This window comes from Pleurodeles waltl, chromosome 11 (genome assembly GCF_031143425.1).
Source record: "Pleurodeles waltl isolate 20211129_DDA chromosome 11, aPleWal1.hap1.20221129, whole genome shotgun sequence".
Taxonomy (NCBI): domain Eukaryota; kingdom Metazoa; phylum Chordata; class Amphibia; order Caudata; family Salamandridae; genus Pleurodeles; species Pleurodeles waltl.
Window position 1 is genome coordinate 29,337,453 of NC_090450.1, and position 18,232 is coordinate 29,355,684.

Consider the following 18,232-nt stretch of genomic DNA (forward strand, 5'->3'; position numbering starts at 1 on the left):
CTTACTAGATAATTTAATTAATCTGGGACTCGTTTTAGGCCAATTAATCTTTTGACCCTGATTGAAGACACCTTAGGACGAGACAATTAATCAGCATAGCAATCAACAGATCAATAACATCATCAATATTCACCATAACAAATCGATTCAATTTAGATAATGACATTAATAAGAATCAGAACACACCATGACCTCTCAATCATGAATAACCACACGAAATCTGAGTAAGATTTATAATATTTATTCCTTATTGAGTACAATCTACTAGCAAGTTTATTAGTCTCAAAACCATAAAACACATCAATACTGTTATAATATGGCAACTCGAATAAGATTTCAGCAAACCAAAGATCATAAACATTAGAACAAAACACGACGTCAACATGGGTTAACTTTGGCAGAATATGATTAGCGCATTATTCAAGAAAGCATCGATTCAGTCATTTGTCTATTTGCATTCGTTTTAATGAACTCCTTAACTAACGTCGAATTAGCATGTTGGGCTTCATGCAAAACAATTTAGCAACACAAATTTAGAAAACATCTAACTAAGGTCTCTATCAAAAGAGCAGTTGGTACCTAGAAAGGAAAGGCAAACAGACAATTACAATTCCATTATCATATAGTTACCCTCCGTAATGGGTCAGCATACAGAGTCAGTCTTTGTCCTCAGGACATCAGTTGATTCGCCATCAGCCAGGAAACACAGCAAAGTCCAGCCAGACCGGGCAATAAGGAATACCTCCCTCATAAGGAGGAAAAGTAGAGAACGGGCAAGCAAGGGTGAGGATGGTTTGAAGAGTCAAACAGCAAAGTCTTTAAGCAGAGTAACAAATTGGCTGGGTGATAGCAAAAGGCACGTAATGGGCAGGACAAAAAGGTGGCTTGGAATGGCATATAATGGCTGATTTCTCCTTGTCAAAAGGTTATATCATTCTCGTCGTACAGTCCCCTAAATTCCAATTGGGCAAGTTTGGTGCATCATTATCTCCATCCAATAATCATATAGTCACCTCATTAGGATTGTCACTTTAGAACAGTTCTCATGTAGTTTATTGGCTCCTGTAATTGACGTCTCCAATGGGTAGAATGTCAGGTACAAGTTTTTACTCTCCCAGGCTCAGTCAGTAGTTCCATTGTCTTTACCAGGTCAGGCGACCTTGTACCTGTTGCAAGTTTACACTGTTGCATTTGGCAAGAGTGTCTCCTTGAGCAAGTTGAGTCTCATGAGAAAGAATTTACTATGGCTACACACATCTCCTAGCTTCTGGAAAAGTACGGCTACATGGCCTTCAGCTAGTCAGCACCATGCACGTTAGAGAAATACATTTAATATGAAACCGGGCAGCTAGGCCTAGACTCAGGCTAACTAAGGCCTAGTAAATAATTTCAGCAAAACCCTTAACATATAATTGTAAATGCTAATACAAAATCATACATTAGTACATTAATAATTCATTATTAGTCAATTTCATTATCATCGTATACATTGGGAGCCACTCCCCGTGGGCACATTTCACACACGCGTTTAGTAAAAACACAGCAACACATTTTCTATGCGGCATCATTATACATTAATTTGCGAGCATTTCATGTTAATTTTGATTATAAAAGCTACACTCCAACACCATCTACCCTCTTTATCGACCCGGGAGGCTATGCCCGCCATCTGCAATAATTGTTAATATAAATAGCCACACCTCTATAATTTGCAGCTGGAGTTGAAACAATTTCAAACCCTGACCAATTCTGAAACATTTAAAGTGTTACGCCATTTGATTTTTTTACATGGGTTTCTTGAATAAATATTATGTCAGGGTTATGCCCTAGTTTCTATTCTTCTACTGATTGCCTTTTACATTTATTATTTACAACGTAAGCCTTAAACGAAAACACCTTCAAATTATCCTTCCCTATTATCATTCAATAATGTCTGTCTTGCGTAGTGAGGCTACAAACCCCATATAACTGAGCATATTGGCTACCTATCCAGACATATATCCCAGTCGCCCATAGCCAAAACAAAACAGAGCTATTAACATATGAGGAAAGTGCCTGTGCTATAAAGTGCTAAATATGCTGTAAGTGCCTAAGTACCAATTTCACCTGCATTCCTTGTAACTGCCATTCCAATAAAAAACAATTAGGAACCAGCCAAAGATCTGCCTAAAAACAAAAACTGAAAAGTGTCTATGCTATAAAATCTAAATATGCTACAGGAGCCGGGATGTTGTTTTCACATGTATTTCTAACAAGAGCAGAACATTCACAAACTGTTTGGAACCTGACTTTGTCAAACTTTCTGTTCTGACTCCCCTCATTCACTCCCCTCATCTTATTGAGAAAAAGTGCCCTAATGGAAAATCGCAACAGTGCATTATAAATACCAATCATGAAAAGCAGAAGTGCAAATAGTGCATTAAGAACCGAAGTGACAAAGTGCAGCATGCATAAAACGTGTAAGTGCATACTTGAATAACACATATATCTTTTCCATAGAATACAAGATCATGAAAATAATTCATCTACCTGTGGCTGTCTTGTAAATAAAATAATTCTCTATAAACTAAGATTTCTCCTTTTTTCCAACTGCAATTATCCAACCACCATACCTTTTCGACCCGCCCTGCTATCCCAATCCACCTCCACTTGCTCTATCCTCCAACTTCCCCGAGGGGTGATTCTTGCCTTTTACCCAGGGAGTAAGGGACAAATCCTTTTACAATGGGTGCATGGGACTGCACCCCAGGCACTCACCAGGGTTGGGGTGTTTCTATCAACCGAAAGCGAGAATCAAACAAATATAAATTCAGTAGTTAAAGGTCAATTAACCATATGGGCAAAAATATGCTCTGAGTCAATCTACAGAAAATATAGCATATGAGGTTCTATATTTCTCTTAACCAACTGAGGAGTTCTGTAATGACTTCAAAAAGACCTATGCTTACCCGATAGAGGTAAAGACCCGAAAATGACCCTCATACAAAACTCTAATCTAGGACTGCTGAACTAATGATCACTGTTCGCCTACAGTTCTAAAAGGGCCCAATAAATTCTCAAAGCCTTTCTGTCTCTTACTCACTGTTGAGGGTCATATTTGAGGACACCTTGAAGGAAAACTCTTCTGGAGAACCAAAAGACTTATTTTGCATTGCCTTGCTCAGTCTCTTGCTCAGGTGGTTCTTGTTGACGCCAGGCTTGTCACCCCGGGGGGGCCTCTAGGTGCTATGGTGGTGTTGCGGGTCATGCCGGGCGGGAGATGGCAGTCGAAAAGCCAGGTCTTGAGCTGCTTTCTGAAGTTTTTCAGCGAGGGGGATGTGCATAGCTGAAGGAGGAGATAATTCCAGGACTTGCCAGTGAGGAAAGAGAAGCATCACCCTCCGTGTTGTTCGCAGCAAATGCGGGGGACATGGGCCAGGGCGAGGGTGGATGATCGGAGTTCTCTATTATGTTGGTTGAAGGTAAGGCAGTTGTTGAGATAGGTAGGGTCCGGCATTGTGGAGGGCCTTGTAGGCATGGATGAGGAGCTTGATGAGACATCTGTGCTGTACGAGGAGGGCCACCATGTGTCTTCCCAGGAGGATTGCTTTTTTCTGAATATGAGGATCTCTGTTTTGTCCAACTTGAGTCAGTTGGTCTTTATCCAGGTGGTGATGTTGGTCATGGTATTTTGGGAGTTGGTGCATGTGGAGGTGGTGTCATCAGTGAGAGAGAGGACGAACTGGGTTTCCTCGACATACGAGATGATGTTGAGTCCGAGGGAGGAGCCCTGGGGGGTGCCACAGTTGATGTCTTTGTGGGCAGAGACGTAGGGAGGGAGGCAGATCTTCTGTGTTCACCCAGCGAAGATGGAGGAGATCCAGTTGAAAGCACTTTCTTGGATGCCGATGCTATAGAGTCTGGTGATGAGGGTGTGGTGGGATACAGTGTCGAAGGCCACAAAGAGGTCGAGGAGGATGTAGGCTGCTGTTCCACTGAGGTCTGGGAAGTGCCTGATGTCATCAGTTGCTGCGATCAGGGTGGTCTCAGTGCTGTGGTTTGGTCAGAAGCCAGATTGGGATGGGTCGAGGAGGTAGTTGTGTTCGAGGTAGTCTGTGAGCTGGCGGTTGATGGCCTTCTCCAGGACTTTGGCGGGAAAAGGGAGGAGTGAGATGTGGCAGTAGTTCCTGAGCTCGTTGGGGTCTGCCGAGGGTTTCTTCAGAAGGGGATTCACCACGGCGTGTTTCCAGGCATTGGCGAGGGTGGCTGTGGTGAGGGAGGTTTTCCGGATTTGCGGGAGGGGGCTCCTATTATCTCCTTTCCTAGGTTGTAACAATGGTGAGGACAGGGCTCCGTGGGGGATCCAGAGTGGATCGCTGTCATGATGGTGATGGTGTCTTCGGAGGAGAGCTGCTTCTATTAGTGATTCAGTGTGAGAAAGGGGTTGGGGAGGTGGAGTGCAGTGGGCTGGAGATCAAAGTTGCTGTAGATGTCACGTGTTTTGTGGTGGAAGTAGTTTGATAACTTGTTGCAGAGGGCTTGGGTAGGATGTCAGGTTAGGGGGTCATGTAGGCATTGAAGAGGGTGGGGCTGAAGGAGGAGCCGTGGGGGATGCCACAGTTGATGTCTTTGTGGGCAGAGACATAGGGAGGGAGGCAGATCTTCTGTGTTCACCCAGCGAAGATGGAGGAGATCCAGTTGAAAGCACTTTCTTGGATGCCAATGCTATGGAGTCTGGTGATGAGAGTGTGGTGGGATACAGTGTCGAAGGCCACAGAGAGGTCGAGGAGGATGAAGGCTGCTGTTCCACTGAGGTCTAGTAGGCACCTGATGTCATTGGTTGCTGCAATCAGGGTGGTCTCGGTGCTGTGGTTTGGTCAGGAGCCAGATTGGGATGGGTCGAGCAGGTAGTTGTGTTCGAGGTAGTCTGTGAGTTGGCGGTTGGTGGCCTTTTCCAGGACTTTGGCGGGAAAAGGGAGGAGTGAGATGTGGCAGTAGTTCCTGAGCTCGTTGGGGTCTGCCGAGGGTTTCTTCAGAAGGGGATTCACCACGGCGTGTTTCCAGGCATTGGCGAGGGTGGCTGTGGTGAGGGAGGTTTTCCGGATTTCCGGAAGGGGGCTCCTGTTATTTCCTTTCCTAGGTTGTAACAACGGTATGGACAGGGCTCCGTAGGGGGTCCAGAGTGGATCGCTGTCATGATGGTGATGGTGTCTTCGGAGGAGAGCTGCTTCTATTAGTGATTCAGTGTGTAAAGGGGTTGGGGGAGGTGGAGTGCAGTGGGCTGGGGATCAAAGTTGCTGTAGATGCCGTGTGTTTTGTGGTGGAAGTAGTTTGATAGCTTGTCGCAGAGGGCTTGGGTGGGGTGGATCATGTTTTCAGTGGCAGAGGGGCAATAGAATTCTCTGATTATGCTGCAGAGCTCTCTGGTGTCTCTGGTGCTTTCCTCAATGTGGGTGTAGAGTGCTTCTTTCTTGGTTTCTCTGAGTCAGTGGTGGTAAGTCTTTAGGGCAGACCTGAAGGAGTAGAGGTTGGAGGGTGATTTGTTGGAGCATCAATGTCTTTCTAAATTCCTGCAATTACATTTAGGGTCCATAGTTCTGGGGGTGAACCAGGTGGACTTGTTGAAGAGTTGCTGGTGGTGCTTTTCAAGGGGGCAACTGTTTCCTCCGCGGCTGAGAGTCAGTTGGAGAGGTTTTGTACGTTGCATTCAAGGGTGTTTTCTGGGCTGACTCTGGTGTCATTGAGGGTGGTGATCCAGAGAGTTTTGAGGACCTTGTACCAGTTGCAGCATAGTAGGCTGGAAGGTCTGGTTGAGGCATTGTGGCGTTTCTCTATGGTGAAGTATAGGATGTGGTGGACAGTCCATGTCACTTCAGTGGTGTTAGAGACTTTGGTGAAGTCGCTGGTGGATAATTATGGATCCAGGGTGTGTCCTGTGGGTGATGTAGAGATTGGAGTCAATGGCTACTGGGGCGATGAAGTTCTTGATGCAGTTGCAGATGTTAGGGCAATGTCCAGGGCATCTGTTGTTGAGGGTTCCTCTGGTGGTGGTGTTAGGGTAGGGTTTGATCTGGAAGTTGAAGTGTTCCATGATTGTGTTGTGTCATCGTCAAGGAGATGTAATGAGGGAGTCCTTGTGGATAATGGTGATGCCACCGCTGCGCCTGTTGGGACGGTCACAGTAGATCATCTTGTATCCTGGGGAGTGGTTGCGGTGGTCATGTGTTGTGAAGATGTCTGGTAAAGATGCAGAGGTGAGCCATGTTTCAGTGATAAACATTATGGTGGTCATTATGACCCTGGCGGTCTTCTGACCGCCAGGTAAAGTGGCGGTAGCACTGCCAACAGGCTGATGGTGCATACCGCCACAAAATGACCGTGGTGGGTTTGCCAGTGACAACCTGCCCCAACACCACTTCATCTCCAAACCGGCAGCCCCCAGAGTACCGCCGGCAGTATTGTGACCCAACCTACTACCACAAAAATCATGGCGGTAGGGCTACCGGTAACAGGGAATTCCTTCCCTGTCACTGGTAGGTGGGTCCCTCACCTTCCCCAGCAAGCACCTGAACCTCCCGCCCCCCCTATACAAACACAAGCCCCCCCACCCCCAATCCATACACCAACCCTACACCCCCTCATATGCGCACACACCCGCAGGCAAACACACACTCACACCACACCCATTCATGCACCCACACACAGGCACACACCACACAACTGCCCCCGCAACCATACACGCATTCACTCATACATCCCAACATGCATTCATACAAGCATTAATATAGACATCCAAACACGAACTGAGGCACGCACACACAAAACCCTAAACTCCCCCTCCCCTGTCGGTCGATCACCTTACCTGGTGGTTGCGGTGGTCATCCGGGAGAGAACGGGGTCCATGCCGCTTCCTCCACTGCAAGCACCTGTAACTACAATACTGCCATGCCTATTACTAAGTCGTAATAGGCATGGCAGTGTTGTGTTGACGTAGCGGTGTCAACGAAGCAGCCTCCATTGCACCAACCAATTTATGGAGGAGAGCCGCCAGCAGTCATAATATGGCGGACTGTAGACCGCCATCAGTGGCGGTCTTGTGGCTGACGGAACTTCGGCGGTCTACATTGTTTCAACAGTTCCTAAGAATCTACGGTCTGCTAGAGATCAACAGAATCTTTAAATGTAGCAGGCAAAGAGCTTGTTGAAACAGTTTGAGAAGTCGGATGAACTAAATTTGGAGGAGGCAACTCTTCGCTTGGAACATTAACCCTGAAGACAGAAGAACAGCAGTAATAAAAGAGTCCTGTACTGTTCCAAAACCCTTCTTCTTATCCTTGTTTCAGAGTTACATGCAAGGAAGCTTTTCAAAAAGAGGATATTCTCTTCTTTTCTCTGGCATTTACACTTGAGTATCCTGCAGCCCCTGACCTAGCCCTAAACCACTCTCCTCAGAAGTTTTTGTATTCGGCTGAGAGTTATCCTGGTCTAAGGGTACCTCATGGTCATTAGAATTTAAAGTGGTATTCATGGCCAAGCTTGAACTTGTAAAGCTTTCCTGGATAGCTGACTCTGTGAATTGTGACAGAAAATCTTTGGAGAGTTACTTTGAACTCATAGACTTAGTTATAAAGTCCAAACAGATTTCTAAAGTCCCAGGTAGGACAGATATTTTTTCCTTTCAGTATAACTCACAGGCTGCTTCTGGTTTTTTAGGAGAATTGCTCCCGGTATGTGGTTTCATAACTTGCAGCGTTATACCAAAGTCGTGTAAAATGATAATCTGAGTGACAAACTTGGAAACCCCTTATATACTTATACTTTAATCCTTATAGTGCAGCTGTGGTACCAATTTCACAACGCAATCCTTAACAATAGAGTTTCCTTTCATGCTTTATTATATGTGTGTAGTCAGTATGAAAATAGCATCCCTACCATAGGGCTAAATGCAAGTCTAAAGTCCCCTAGCATCAATCCCAGACCATGTTGAGGGAAACAAATCCCCATGTATCATTCTCAGTGTCTCCTCCTGAGCCGTTCAGCTGCTCCCCCCAGTCCTCCATACCTCAAACCATTGAGCAAAACTGCGAACAACCTCATTCTGATATCTCATCTCTTCAGCTCTGCCTGCAATGGGGATCCCTCATCGGGAAGTCATTGCATTGCTGCCACACCTGACCATTAGCCCTTCCTCTCTGCGGGCCGGCAAGTAGGGAAGCCCAACCCACTGGCTTCAGCTGGCATTAGTCTGACATAGATGCCACCAGGTAACTGGTGTCTTGTCGTGAGGGAGACAATGAGTTGTGCGTCATCTCTGGAGGAGAGGATTTTAATGTTCTAAAGTGGATGATGCAGGCTACAGGGATCATGCATAGAAGAGGGTCAGTCTCAGAGAAGATCCTGTGGATGAGGTTGTGGGCATATGATGTGTATAGTGCCAGGTTGACTGACTGGGTCCTTTCAGTCATGAAGGATCAGTTTAATCGGAGTTTGTCTCCTTGGATCCTCGTGACTTTTAGGCATTCGATGAGACTGGTGTGAGAGACCCTATCAGACAATGTGGAGAGGTATTGGAGGATAAGGGCCACCATGTCTCTTCTGTACAGAATCCGGTGGATGTCATCCATGGCAGGGATGAGGGAAGTTTTCATATGGGGTTGGGTCTGAAATCGGACTGAATGGTGTGGAAGAGTTGGTGGTCATTTAGGTATTCAGTGAGGTGCCTATTGATGGTTTTCTCTAAGACCATTGCCAAGAATGGTAGCATGTGTATCTACATGTAGTTGGCGAGCGTTAAAGGGTCCTCAAAGGGTTTCTTCAGCAGTGGGAGTACAGATGCATGCTTCCAAGGGTTTGGCAAGGTCACGGAAGAGGTGGAGGCATTCAGAATGGGAGAGAGGATGGCGCTGATGGGTTGCAGTCCTGTGGAGTAGGCGTGGTGGGGCAGGTATCGGATGGGGCCCCTGAGTGGATGGACTTCATGGTGGCAGCTGTTTCTTCTGGGGGATGACAAGCCATGTGGTTAACACTGGTTCTTTGGATAAGATCGGGAAGCATTTGGGTAGGTCTGTCACTTCTGGTTGTAAAGTTGCTGTAAATGGCAGTGATTTTGTTGCTGAAGAATTGAGAGATTGTTGAAGAGGTCCTGCAAGGGGGTGATCGAGCTGGAGGTAGACTGTGGTGAGGTGGAATCTTTAACAATAGTGCACGTTTTTTTTTCTTCTGTTGGTGCTGGCATTGATGTTGTCTGCCAGAGAGGAGTGTTTGGTGTTCTTGATCATTTGATGGTAGCGTTTCAGGGTTAATTTGAATGTTCTTCTGCATGTACTGTCCTGGCTCATTCTCCATTCCAGTTGTTTGTATACTGGGACAGAAAGTTGTAAAGCCCATTTACTCAGCTAGTGTGTTCCATATCTGCAGTGTTGTGTTTATGCAAGCTCACTTATGAATCTGTTGGCATCTCATTTAAATGTAAACAAATCAGGTCTGATAATGATCTGCCACAATTGTATGATCTATCAATGCCTGTGTTAGAACTGTCTCTATTTTAGATAATTCTGAAATATACCTTAATTGGCTATCTGTATAGTACAGATCAAGCAAGCCTATGCCTCCTCTCAATTTTGTTTGTTGCAAGAGGCACGCTCAGTCTAGTGAAGCCCTAAGGAAATTCAGACACCAATTTTTGTATCTGTGCGATAAATTGTAATCTACCTTTATCGGCAGACCATATAAATTCAGACTTTGCATGTAATATACGGAATTGCCCGCCTAGTCTTTCTAAATTCTTCTAGTAAGGGAGGAAAGTTGACCCTGAATAGGCTGCTAGGTGTGCACTACTTGTAATGTCCAGGTATTAATATGTGAAAAGACCCAGCAAAATGGGAACTTGTTGTCCATGTTTAACAACTTGTGTGAAAGCAGATTAAGGTTCAAATCCTCAGATTTTTTTCACATTGATCTTGTAAGCAGATACTTCTTCAAGTGCCTGTAGTTGCTGCATGACTTCAGAGAATGATGTTTCATGGCTACAAGAGTTAGAAGAATGTCAGCTGAATAAAGGGCAATTTTATATATGCATTTGAATGAAATGTAAGTCCATATGTAGCCCTGGAGTGTTGTATACCTGAGACAAATGATTCTACACAAAGAGCGAAGTTTAACAGGGAAAGTGGACATCTCTGATGGGTGCCTGTGAATAATACGAAAGTTCATGAATGGCAAACTTTGTTGTTATTCTTATGATGGTCTGATGATAAATTGCCATAACTATCTGACTATATTGTGCATGAGGCCCATCTATATCTATATCATCTATATCAAGACAGAAAGGTCTAGTCCAAACTATCAAAGACTTTTTCAATGTTGAGTGCAACAAGCATCATTGGTATATCTCTTTTTGAACTTCTTCATCCTGGTACACTATACATCTTATCTTACAATGTGTTTGTCCAATGGCAAACCTGTCTGGACACCTCCCATTTTAAGGGCAAATTGCAGCGAGCTCAGTATACTAGTGATCTACATTTTTTGCGAATAAACTCAAGACGTTCCTTCAGCTTCACAGTGGAGATTTACCTGGGTAAATGTTCTGTTGGCACCTTGACCTTCATGTCTGCTTTTTGCCTTTCCCCTTACCTCTGAATTCCAGGCTGCTTGCTCTAATCCACAGGCAAATTAGACACATAAATAACAATTCCTTCCTATGCCAGGAATATTTAATATTTTATGTTCCTGCAAACAGTGCTTCTAGTACAGTTGATAAAACTTCACCCCTGCTCTCTTTTGTAGCCTTTACTCTCAGCTGTTTCCTACCAAAATCTCAAACTATGTGTGAAAGAGGAGACGATCAGCGTTTGGGATTCTCTTGTTCGTAGACCATGTTCATCTGTGCATTCTTTAGACTTCGAACTGGGAACGCTTAAGGCCATCACCAAGACTTCTTGCAGGGCTGGTATCAGGAATTGAATGTTTTCTGCCTTTCAAACAGCCAAAACTTTGGTGCCGCAATTTCTTCAGAGTGAATTTGTTGTAGGCTTATCACTGGCCACCCCCTGGTGAGTGTGTAACTCACCATACCTTCAGACAGCCATGCAGGGGAGTAGTATCCATGAAACCCCGAGACGAAGGTTATTCTGCTATTTTACCTTGCTTCGCCCTATATTTCATTCCATTTTTGTTGCTGGTGGAATTGCTCAATGAGTCCTCCCTTTTGAACAAATGGAGATGGTAGGCGGGCCATTTTTAAATCTTAAAAATGAAAAAGACCAAATTAGGAAATTTTTAGAGACTTCCCACATAACATCTGCCCTTGGATGGTGGATACCTTCTCACTGATATAAATACTGAGGTAAGGAAGGGAGATTGAATGTAATGAAGATTAGTGGTAAGTAATCCAAACACTCACAGGTCTCATATGCAAGACAGCTCTTCCGTGCCTTGTGCAACAGCTTTATTCGTAATTGTATTGATCACACATTATCTTTACATTCTCACTTTTGATTTCATAATGATTGACTATTATGCCAATATAAGTGAGTAGCAGCATATCTTTTGAAATACTATAATGTGTGCTTTCGATAACAAAAGCTTTATATCACTGTACAATGCATTATAGTGTTATGTCAGTAGAATCATATGAAAAAGGCACTTTAAAGAAACATTAACCTGAGTTATTCCTCTCAGGTGTTGTTTTTTCATCTGGAGAGAATTGGAAGCAGCAAAGACGCTTCAGCCTCATGATTTTGCGGAACCTGGGTCTCGGGAAGAAAAGTCTTGAAGGACAGATAGCTGAAGTGGCGCAAAATCTGGTGGAGAGTTTTGCTTCAAATAAAGGTAAATATTTGTTCATATAAAGGATGTAAACCAACCATTGTCCCTTTCTGTATTCGCTTTAAAAAATGCTAACATGCAGAAATGTGATCTTTTAAGTGGCTATCCATGCTATAAGAATTGAAGAGTGTTAGAAATGGGGCCTTTGGTTGGCAGTCAGGTTACATCCTGTCCAATCAAGGACCCTCACTCTAGTCAGGGCAAAGGAGAAACACACCTAGTTAACCCCCACTCTCCCACTTGATAGCTTGGCACAAGCTTGCAGGCTTAACTCAGAAGCAATGTGTAAAGTATTTGTACCAACACACACAGTAATACAATGAAACCACTACAAAATGAACACTACGTCAGTTTAAAAAAAATTGGCAATATTGGAGTTACAATAGTTATCTCTGGATGAACTCTCAGCATGTCAACCTGCAGCATAGGTGTCTGAACTATAGAAGTGGTAGGAACATTGTGGCTAACCTGTACTTGCCTTCGTGTAGTTTCAATATATACTGGAGCTATAGGATCTGCACTAGTACTCGGACCTGTCTAATGTGCTGCATATGGTGGGGGACGACTTCTGAGTAGCTGCAAAATAAACTCATCATTGTATGATTCCTCATCATAGGTCAAAGATTTTCTAGATTATTTAAAATCTGCTTCCTTTCCTCAGAAGGATACAAATCCATCTTTTTGGTACTCATTCTGGCATGGTTTTCATTTTCTTGTGTAATTGCAGGAAACTTCTTCGTTCCCTGTAAAGTCTCAGTTCTCCAACATTTTTGCTCACTATCCCATCTTGCTTCAGCTAAAGATGTCTCAGCTTTTCTCATTCTTCTCTCAAATTTCTGTTGCTGTTGCTGTCTGGCCACTAATTCCCAAATAGCTAAAGCTTCAAATTGTGCAGGTCGCGGAGGAGGTGTTGAATCATAAAGTACTCTACTCAGATTCTCTAAGATTCTCAAATTAAATGTTCCATGGGCAGGAAACGCTAAACTCCCTTCTTTCTCTGTCTCTTTGCACCATTGTTTTAACCAAAGACATGGCGCAGCACCTTGTTCTTCGAATACAATGCATGTGGGTGTACCTTCTGGGGGTGCAACTTCTCCTACTTTAACTGGAATTAACACATTTCCCCTTAGAGCACTCTTTAAAGCTATGAAGAATTTAATTTCTGTATCTGACGCTACTCTTCAATCGAATCAGGAAGTAAATTTCTATCTCAAAATCCTTTTTGTCTGTCTCCTCATCCAATGATGCTTCACGGTGGTCCACCAATCCGTTTGCGGCCTTTCTGACCAACCAACCTATCCCAGTGTGGCTCTAGTGACGTCACACTCACACGTATAGTGGCTGGCAAAGCCCTTCAGCTTGTCTTCCTCAATACAGATCTGTGCAAAAATAAATGCAAATATTGCGAGCACTAAATAAAATCAAGGTAGGTAACACAATCACTTCAGAAACCTTACTGAAATTTCAACTGCAGCATTTAGCTCTAACAGATACTCCTTCTATCTTAGTTTCCCTGACACACAAGCAAAATTCGACTAGCAAATTTTACTCTCAACTGATCTTTGGGTCCTCCTGGTGCACATATGATTCACCAAATCTCCATCGAAAACTAACACTCCCCTCAACACGCACTCTGAGTTTGTCAACCACGCCCAATTGCAGTATTAAACAGACAAATTACAACATCCACCCAAGTATCGTCTATACTTATACGATACCCAATACTCCGGAGTCTTAGACCACGCAGGGTCCGTATATCAATGACCACATGGGCAATTTTTTAGCACAAAGTGCCACACACATGTGAAGTTCGACGACTTCCCTACACACACTCTTTGGAGTACACAAATGCCCTAAAAAACTTCACTGGCGTATGCAAACTCCCTATTCACTCTCTAACATCATAATTCACCTGCGATTTGCTTAAGCCGTGCATGCGCAAAACCTGCTCCATTCAAACACTCACTAGTAACATTGAGAACATCTTCAAATGATCATTGGCCAACATCCAAAGTTCTGGGAAAGTCATGGTACGTTCTTAGGGCGACATAATCTTTTGTTTCCACTACAGAGGTCTGGAATATTATGGCCCTAATTATGACTTTGGAGGTAAGTACCGCCTACCACCGCGGCAATGGTCGCCAAAAGACCGTCGCCGTGGCTAACATCCGTCTGCCAAATTTTGACCACAGCCGGATTTCTGCCACAAGAAAGACGGAAATCCGGCTGTGGCCATGCTGCCGGACGGCGTTAAGGTGGCACTGCTACCACCAGCAGCACCACGCCAGAAGACCACCACCAGCCGTATTATGACAAATATATGGCCTGGCAGTGTTCTGCTGGTGGGCACTGCTGGCGGTAGCAGCGCCTCGTCCCGTTCCCTGCCGGAAGACCCCCTGGATCCAAGTAAGTTGGGTTTCTGACAGGGGAGTGGGGTGTTGGGTGTTGTGTGTGTGTGGGGGGGGTACATGAATGTGTGAGTGTGTGCGTGAATGCAAATGCATGTGTAGTGTTGTGGGCGTGCATGTATGCATATGTGAGAATGCGTCTATGAATGGATATGTTAATGCGTGTCTGCGTGTCAGTGTGAATGTGTGCATGAATGAATGGATGCATGCGTGTATGAATGCGTGTATGCCTGTGTGAGTGGGTGTGTGTATGCGTGGTGTGTGTCTGCGTGTGTGTATGTGTAGGGGGTGGGGGATTGGAAGGGGGAGTGGAATGGGGGTTTGGAGGGCATCTGCAGAGTTGTTGGGGGGAGAGGGCCTCCTATCAGTGAGAGGAAAGGAATTCCCTGTCACTGATAGGGCATACCGCCATGGTTTTCGTGGTGTTATGAATGCCACGAAAACCATTGTGGTAGGCAGGGTCAAAATGCCTGAGCCGTACAATAGCAGCCATCGGGCTGGAGATTCTCATCGCCAGCCCGGCGGCTGCTACCTCCATGGGGGTCGGAGTGGTACATTGGTGGGTTGGCTTCAGCCAACCCGCCAATGTCATTATGTGGTGGTATGTACCGCTAGTCTGTTGGAGTTACCACCTTCCACATTACCACTGACCGCCGGGGTGAAAATGACCCCCTATGGCTGTGATATCTGGGAAATCATAATGATCTCTTAAGAAGACACCCCACTCCATTACTGCTACCACTATCTAATAAATTTATGGTGACCTCTTAAGGAGACGTACCATCCGACCCTTTTCTCAACAACTGGAAAATTATGGTAGCCTCTCAAGGAGACTAACCATCTGACTCTGCTACCAAAATCTGTGAGCGTGTCTGGCCCTATTTGGTCATCAGTAATTTATTTATAGGGGACCCATTAGAAGTTCAATGGACCTTTTGACTATGCTTAGAGTGATTCCACCATAGATCATAATTTCAATGAGCAATACAGCTAAATTTCCTTTTTAACATCTTTATCATTTTGGAGTCAATAAAATGTACGCACCATGACCCATGTGGCCATGAATAACCATATCTTATAGTAAAATTAGGAGATTTATTTCCCTGTATTAACAATGCTAATATCATGTAGATGAGTCTCAAACCCAAATGATAAGCATGTACAAACAACACAGGCTGACCAAAACATTGAAAAAATCTCAATTTAACTAATGAATTGATGATTAAACTTTCAAGAGTTACAACAAACTAGTAGCATCAATAACTGCAACTCAGAGATAGAATACATCTAGACACAACAGGTGAACAACGTCAATTCTTAGTTAATGACATTTGTAAGCACCTTGAATGGCATGTTTGTACTTTATAATTTAGTCAAAAATTAATTCAGAAAACATCTAACTAGGGCTGTAGCAAAATAGCAGTTGGTACCTAAAAAGAAGAACAACAATCTTTAACAGAAGCAATAGCATTTTATTATACCCCTCCTGAATAGATCAGCAAGCTGCGATTTCTCATTTTCAGTTGAACATCCTTCTGGTCAGCATCAGCAACGGGACAGTTAGAGGAAATGGCTCAGCCACGGTTGGACTCTAAGTTAGCTGAACCAGCTTAAAGGTCATGAAACAAGGAATCAGCATTAACACAATTACTCCAAAAGGGTGGTGTTAGAAATGGGGTCTTTGGTTGGCAGTCAGGTTATCCCCTGTCCCAGCAAGGACCCTCACTCTAGTCAGGGTAAAAGAGAATCACCCTCACCTAACCCTTGCTTACCCACTTGGTAGCTTGGCACGAGCAGTAGGCTTAACTTCAGAGTGCTAGGTGTAAAGTATTTATATCAACACACACAGTAGCTTAATGAAACCACTACAAAATGACCAACACATGTTTAGAAAAATAGGAAATATTTATCTAAACAAAACAAGACCAAAATGACAAAAATCCACAATACACAAGTTGTCGTAGTTGGACTTTTGCTCTGGGCATGACTGCACGTTTAAAGATGACAGTATTTATGTTTGTAGGTGACTATGCCTATCCTACAACAAGTTACAACTGTGATCCCAACCCTTCTGGCTCACTAGCAGTGCCTCACCAACAACCCAGACAGTCAAAGATGATTTGCGGCAGCCTTTTCGCATGGACTCAGAAGTATGGCATCTCAGGGAATGTTGTGGTTAAACAAAGATTACCCCTTTCTCACAGATACTTCATGTCTCAATCAAACACAGGCAATGACGAAGATGCAGTAAGGTTTTAATAGTTTTTATTTCACACAACTGCAATCTGCGATAAGTTATATGGGCTTCAATGATTAGGATAATGAACAGTGCAAGGAACAGAATGGTAAAGACAAGAGTCATTATTATAAAGACCCCCACCATCTTGCAATAATACAAAAAGACATGAAGTGTGTAAAACGTCCTAATACCCTATCATGATATGCCTAACCTTCTACCTAAAGGAGAGCTTGGTATGTTAAACCTAATCTGCCAATGCCATGTCCCGGGAAGGAGTCCCCAACCCTGGTTATCTTGAATGAGGTCTTGAGCTCAAACTTCGGAAGAACACGAAGTCCCGGTCAGCGTCAAGGCCACGTGCAGCATCGATAGCAGCAATGGTATCTGGTCGGAATCCCTCTGATTATCTGTCTAAAGTGTGATGTATTTATACAGATCTAATTGGACCCCTGACGTAGGTTGTTCCAAAACAATAGATAACACTGCATGCTTGGGACGGTAATTTCTAATGTGAGCATCTACAGTTTGCTTATCTTTGTTGTATGAGTTGACGCCTTAGCGCGGTGCCACTGATAACATAACTCTAAACAAAAAGGTCAAGGTATCAATTGAAAAGCAAAAGGAGTCTTCATGTAGTTTTAAACACACACTAACACTGTTAGCGTGAAAATGTACCTTGGGCACGTCAAAAATAACCCTGCACGGGCGAGTGTGCATCAAAAAGGGCTTGCGATGCGTCGATTTCACTTACGATGAAACCTTGCATCGTTTCTCCTTTCGTCGGGTTGGGGCATGTTGTTTCTTCTCTCTGCAGGAGAGCGATGCGTTGATCCGGTCAGCACTCTTGGGTCCAGGCAGGCCTTGCATTATTTTTACACGCCCAGCGGTGTTTGCGTCGGAAATCCAGCCGCACGATGATCCAAAACCATGCAGCGCAGGTTGCGATATCACCCTCCTCCGTTAGCAATGCTGCATGTCGTTTCTTCACCTCCGTGCATCGATCTTCAGGTCGCGTTGCATGCGAGCGTCGATTTTCAGCCGCGAAGCCAGTGGCGCGCCGATTTTTCGGCCGCAGATTGGAGTCGTGTCGATCTTTTCCCCACACGGCGTTCTGTGCGTGGATTTCTTCCCCTTAGGCTGCCAGCTTCTCCTTTCAGGGTCCCAAGAACTGGATGGGCACCACTTGGCAGAGTAGGAGTCTCTCCAGAGATTCCAGGTGCTGGCAGAGAGAAGTCTTTGCTGTCCCTGAGACTTCAAACAACAGGAGGCAAACTCTAACTCAAGCCCTTGGAGATCTTCACAAGAAGGAAGGCAACACAAAGGACGTCTTTGTCCTCTTACTCTGGCAGAAGCAGCAACTGCAGGATAGCTCCACAAGGCATAGTCACAGGCAGGGCAGCTTTTCTTCTTCATCTCTTCAGCTCGTCTCCAGGTACAGGTTCCTCTTGGTTTCCAGAGGTATTCTAAAGTCTGTAGTTTTGGGTGTTCTTCTTATACCCAATTTCTCTTTTGAAGTAGGCCTACTTCAAAGTAAAGTCTCTTTTGAATGTGACATCCTGCCTTGCCCAGGCCAGGCCCCAGACACTCACCAGGGGGTTGGAGACTGCATTGTGTGAGGACAGGCACATCCCTTTCAGGTGTGAGTGACCACTCCTCCCCTTTTGTGCTACCACAGATGGCTCATCAGGAAATGCAGCCTACACCCCAGGTCCCTTTGTGTCACTGTCTGGTGTGAGGTACAACCAGCCCAACTGTCAAACTGACCCAGACAGGGAAT

General features: G+C 44.5%; 1 protein-coding gene across 1 annotated transcript in view; it reads left to right on the forward strand.

Annotated features, from left to right (window-relative positions):
- Positions 1-18,232, forward strand: part of LOC138265293 (cytochrome P450 2J5-like) — a 272,214-nt gene that overhangs the window by 109,818 nt on the left and 144,164 nt on the right. Inside the window, exon 3 of the mRNA XM_069212899.1 lies at positions 11,662-11,811. Within this exon, the coding sequence (XP_069069000.1) occupies positions 11,662-11,811 (150 nt within the window). The remainder of the gene's footprint in view (positions 1-11,661; positions 11,812-18,232) is intronic.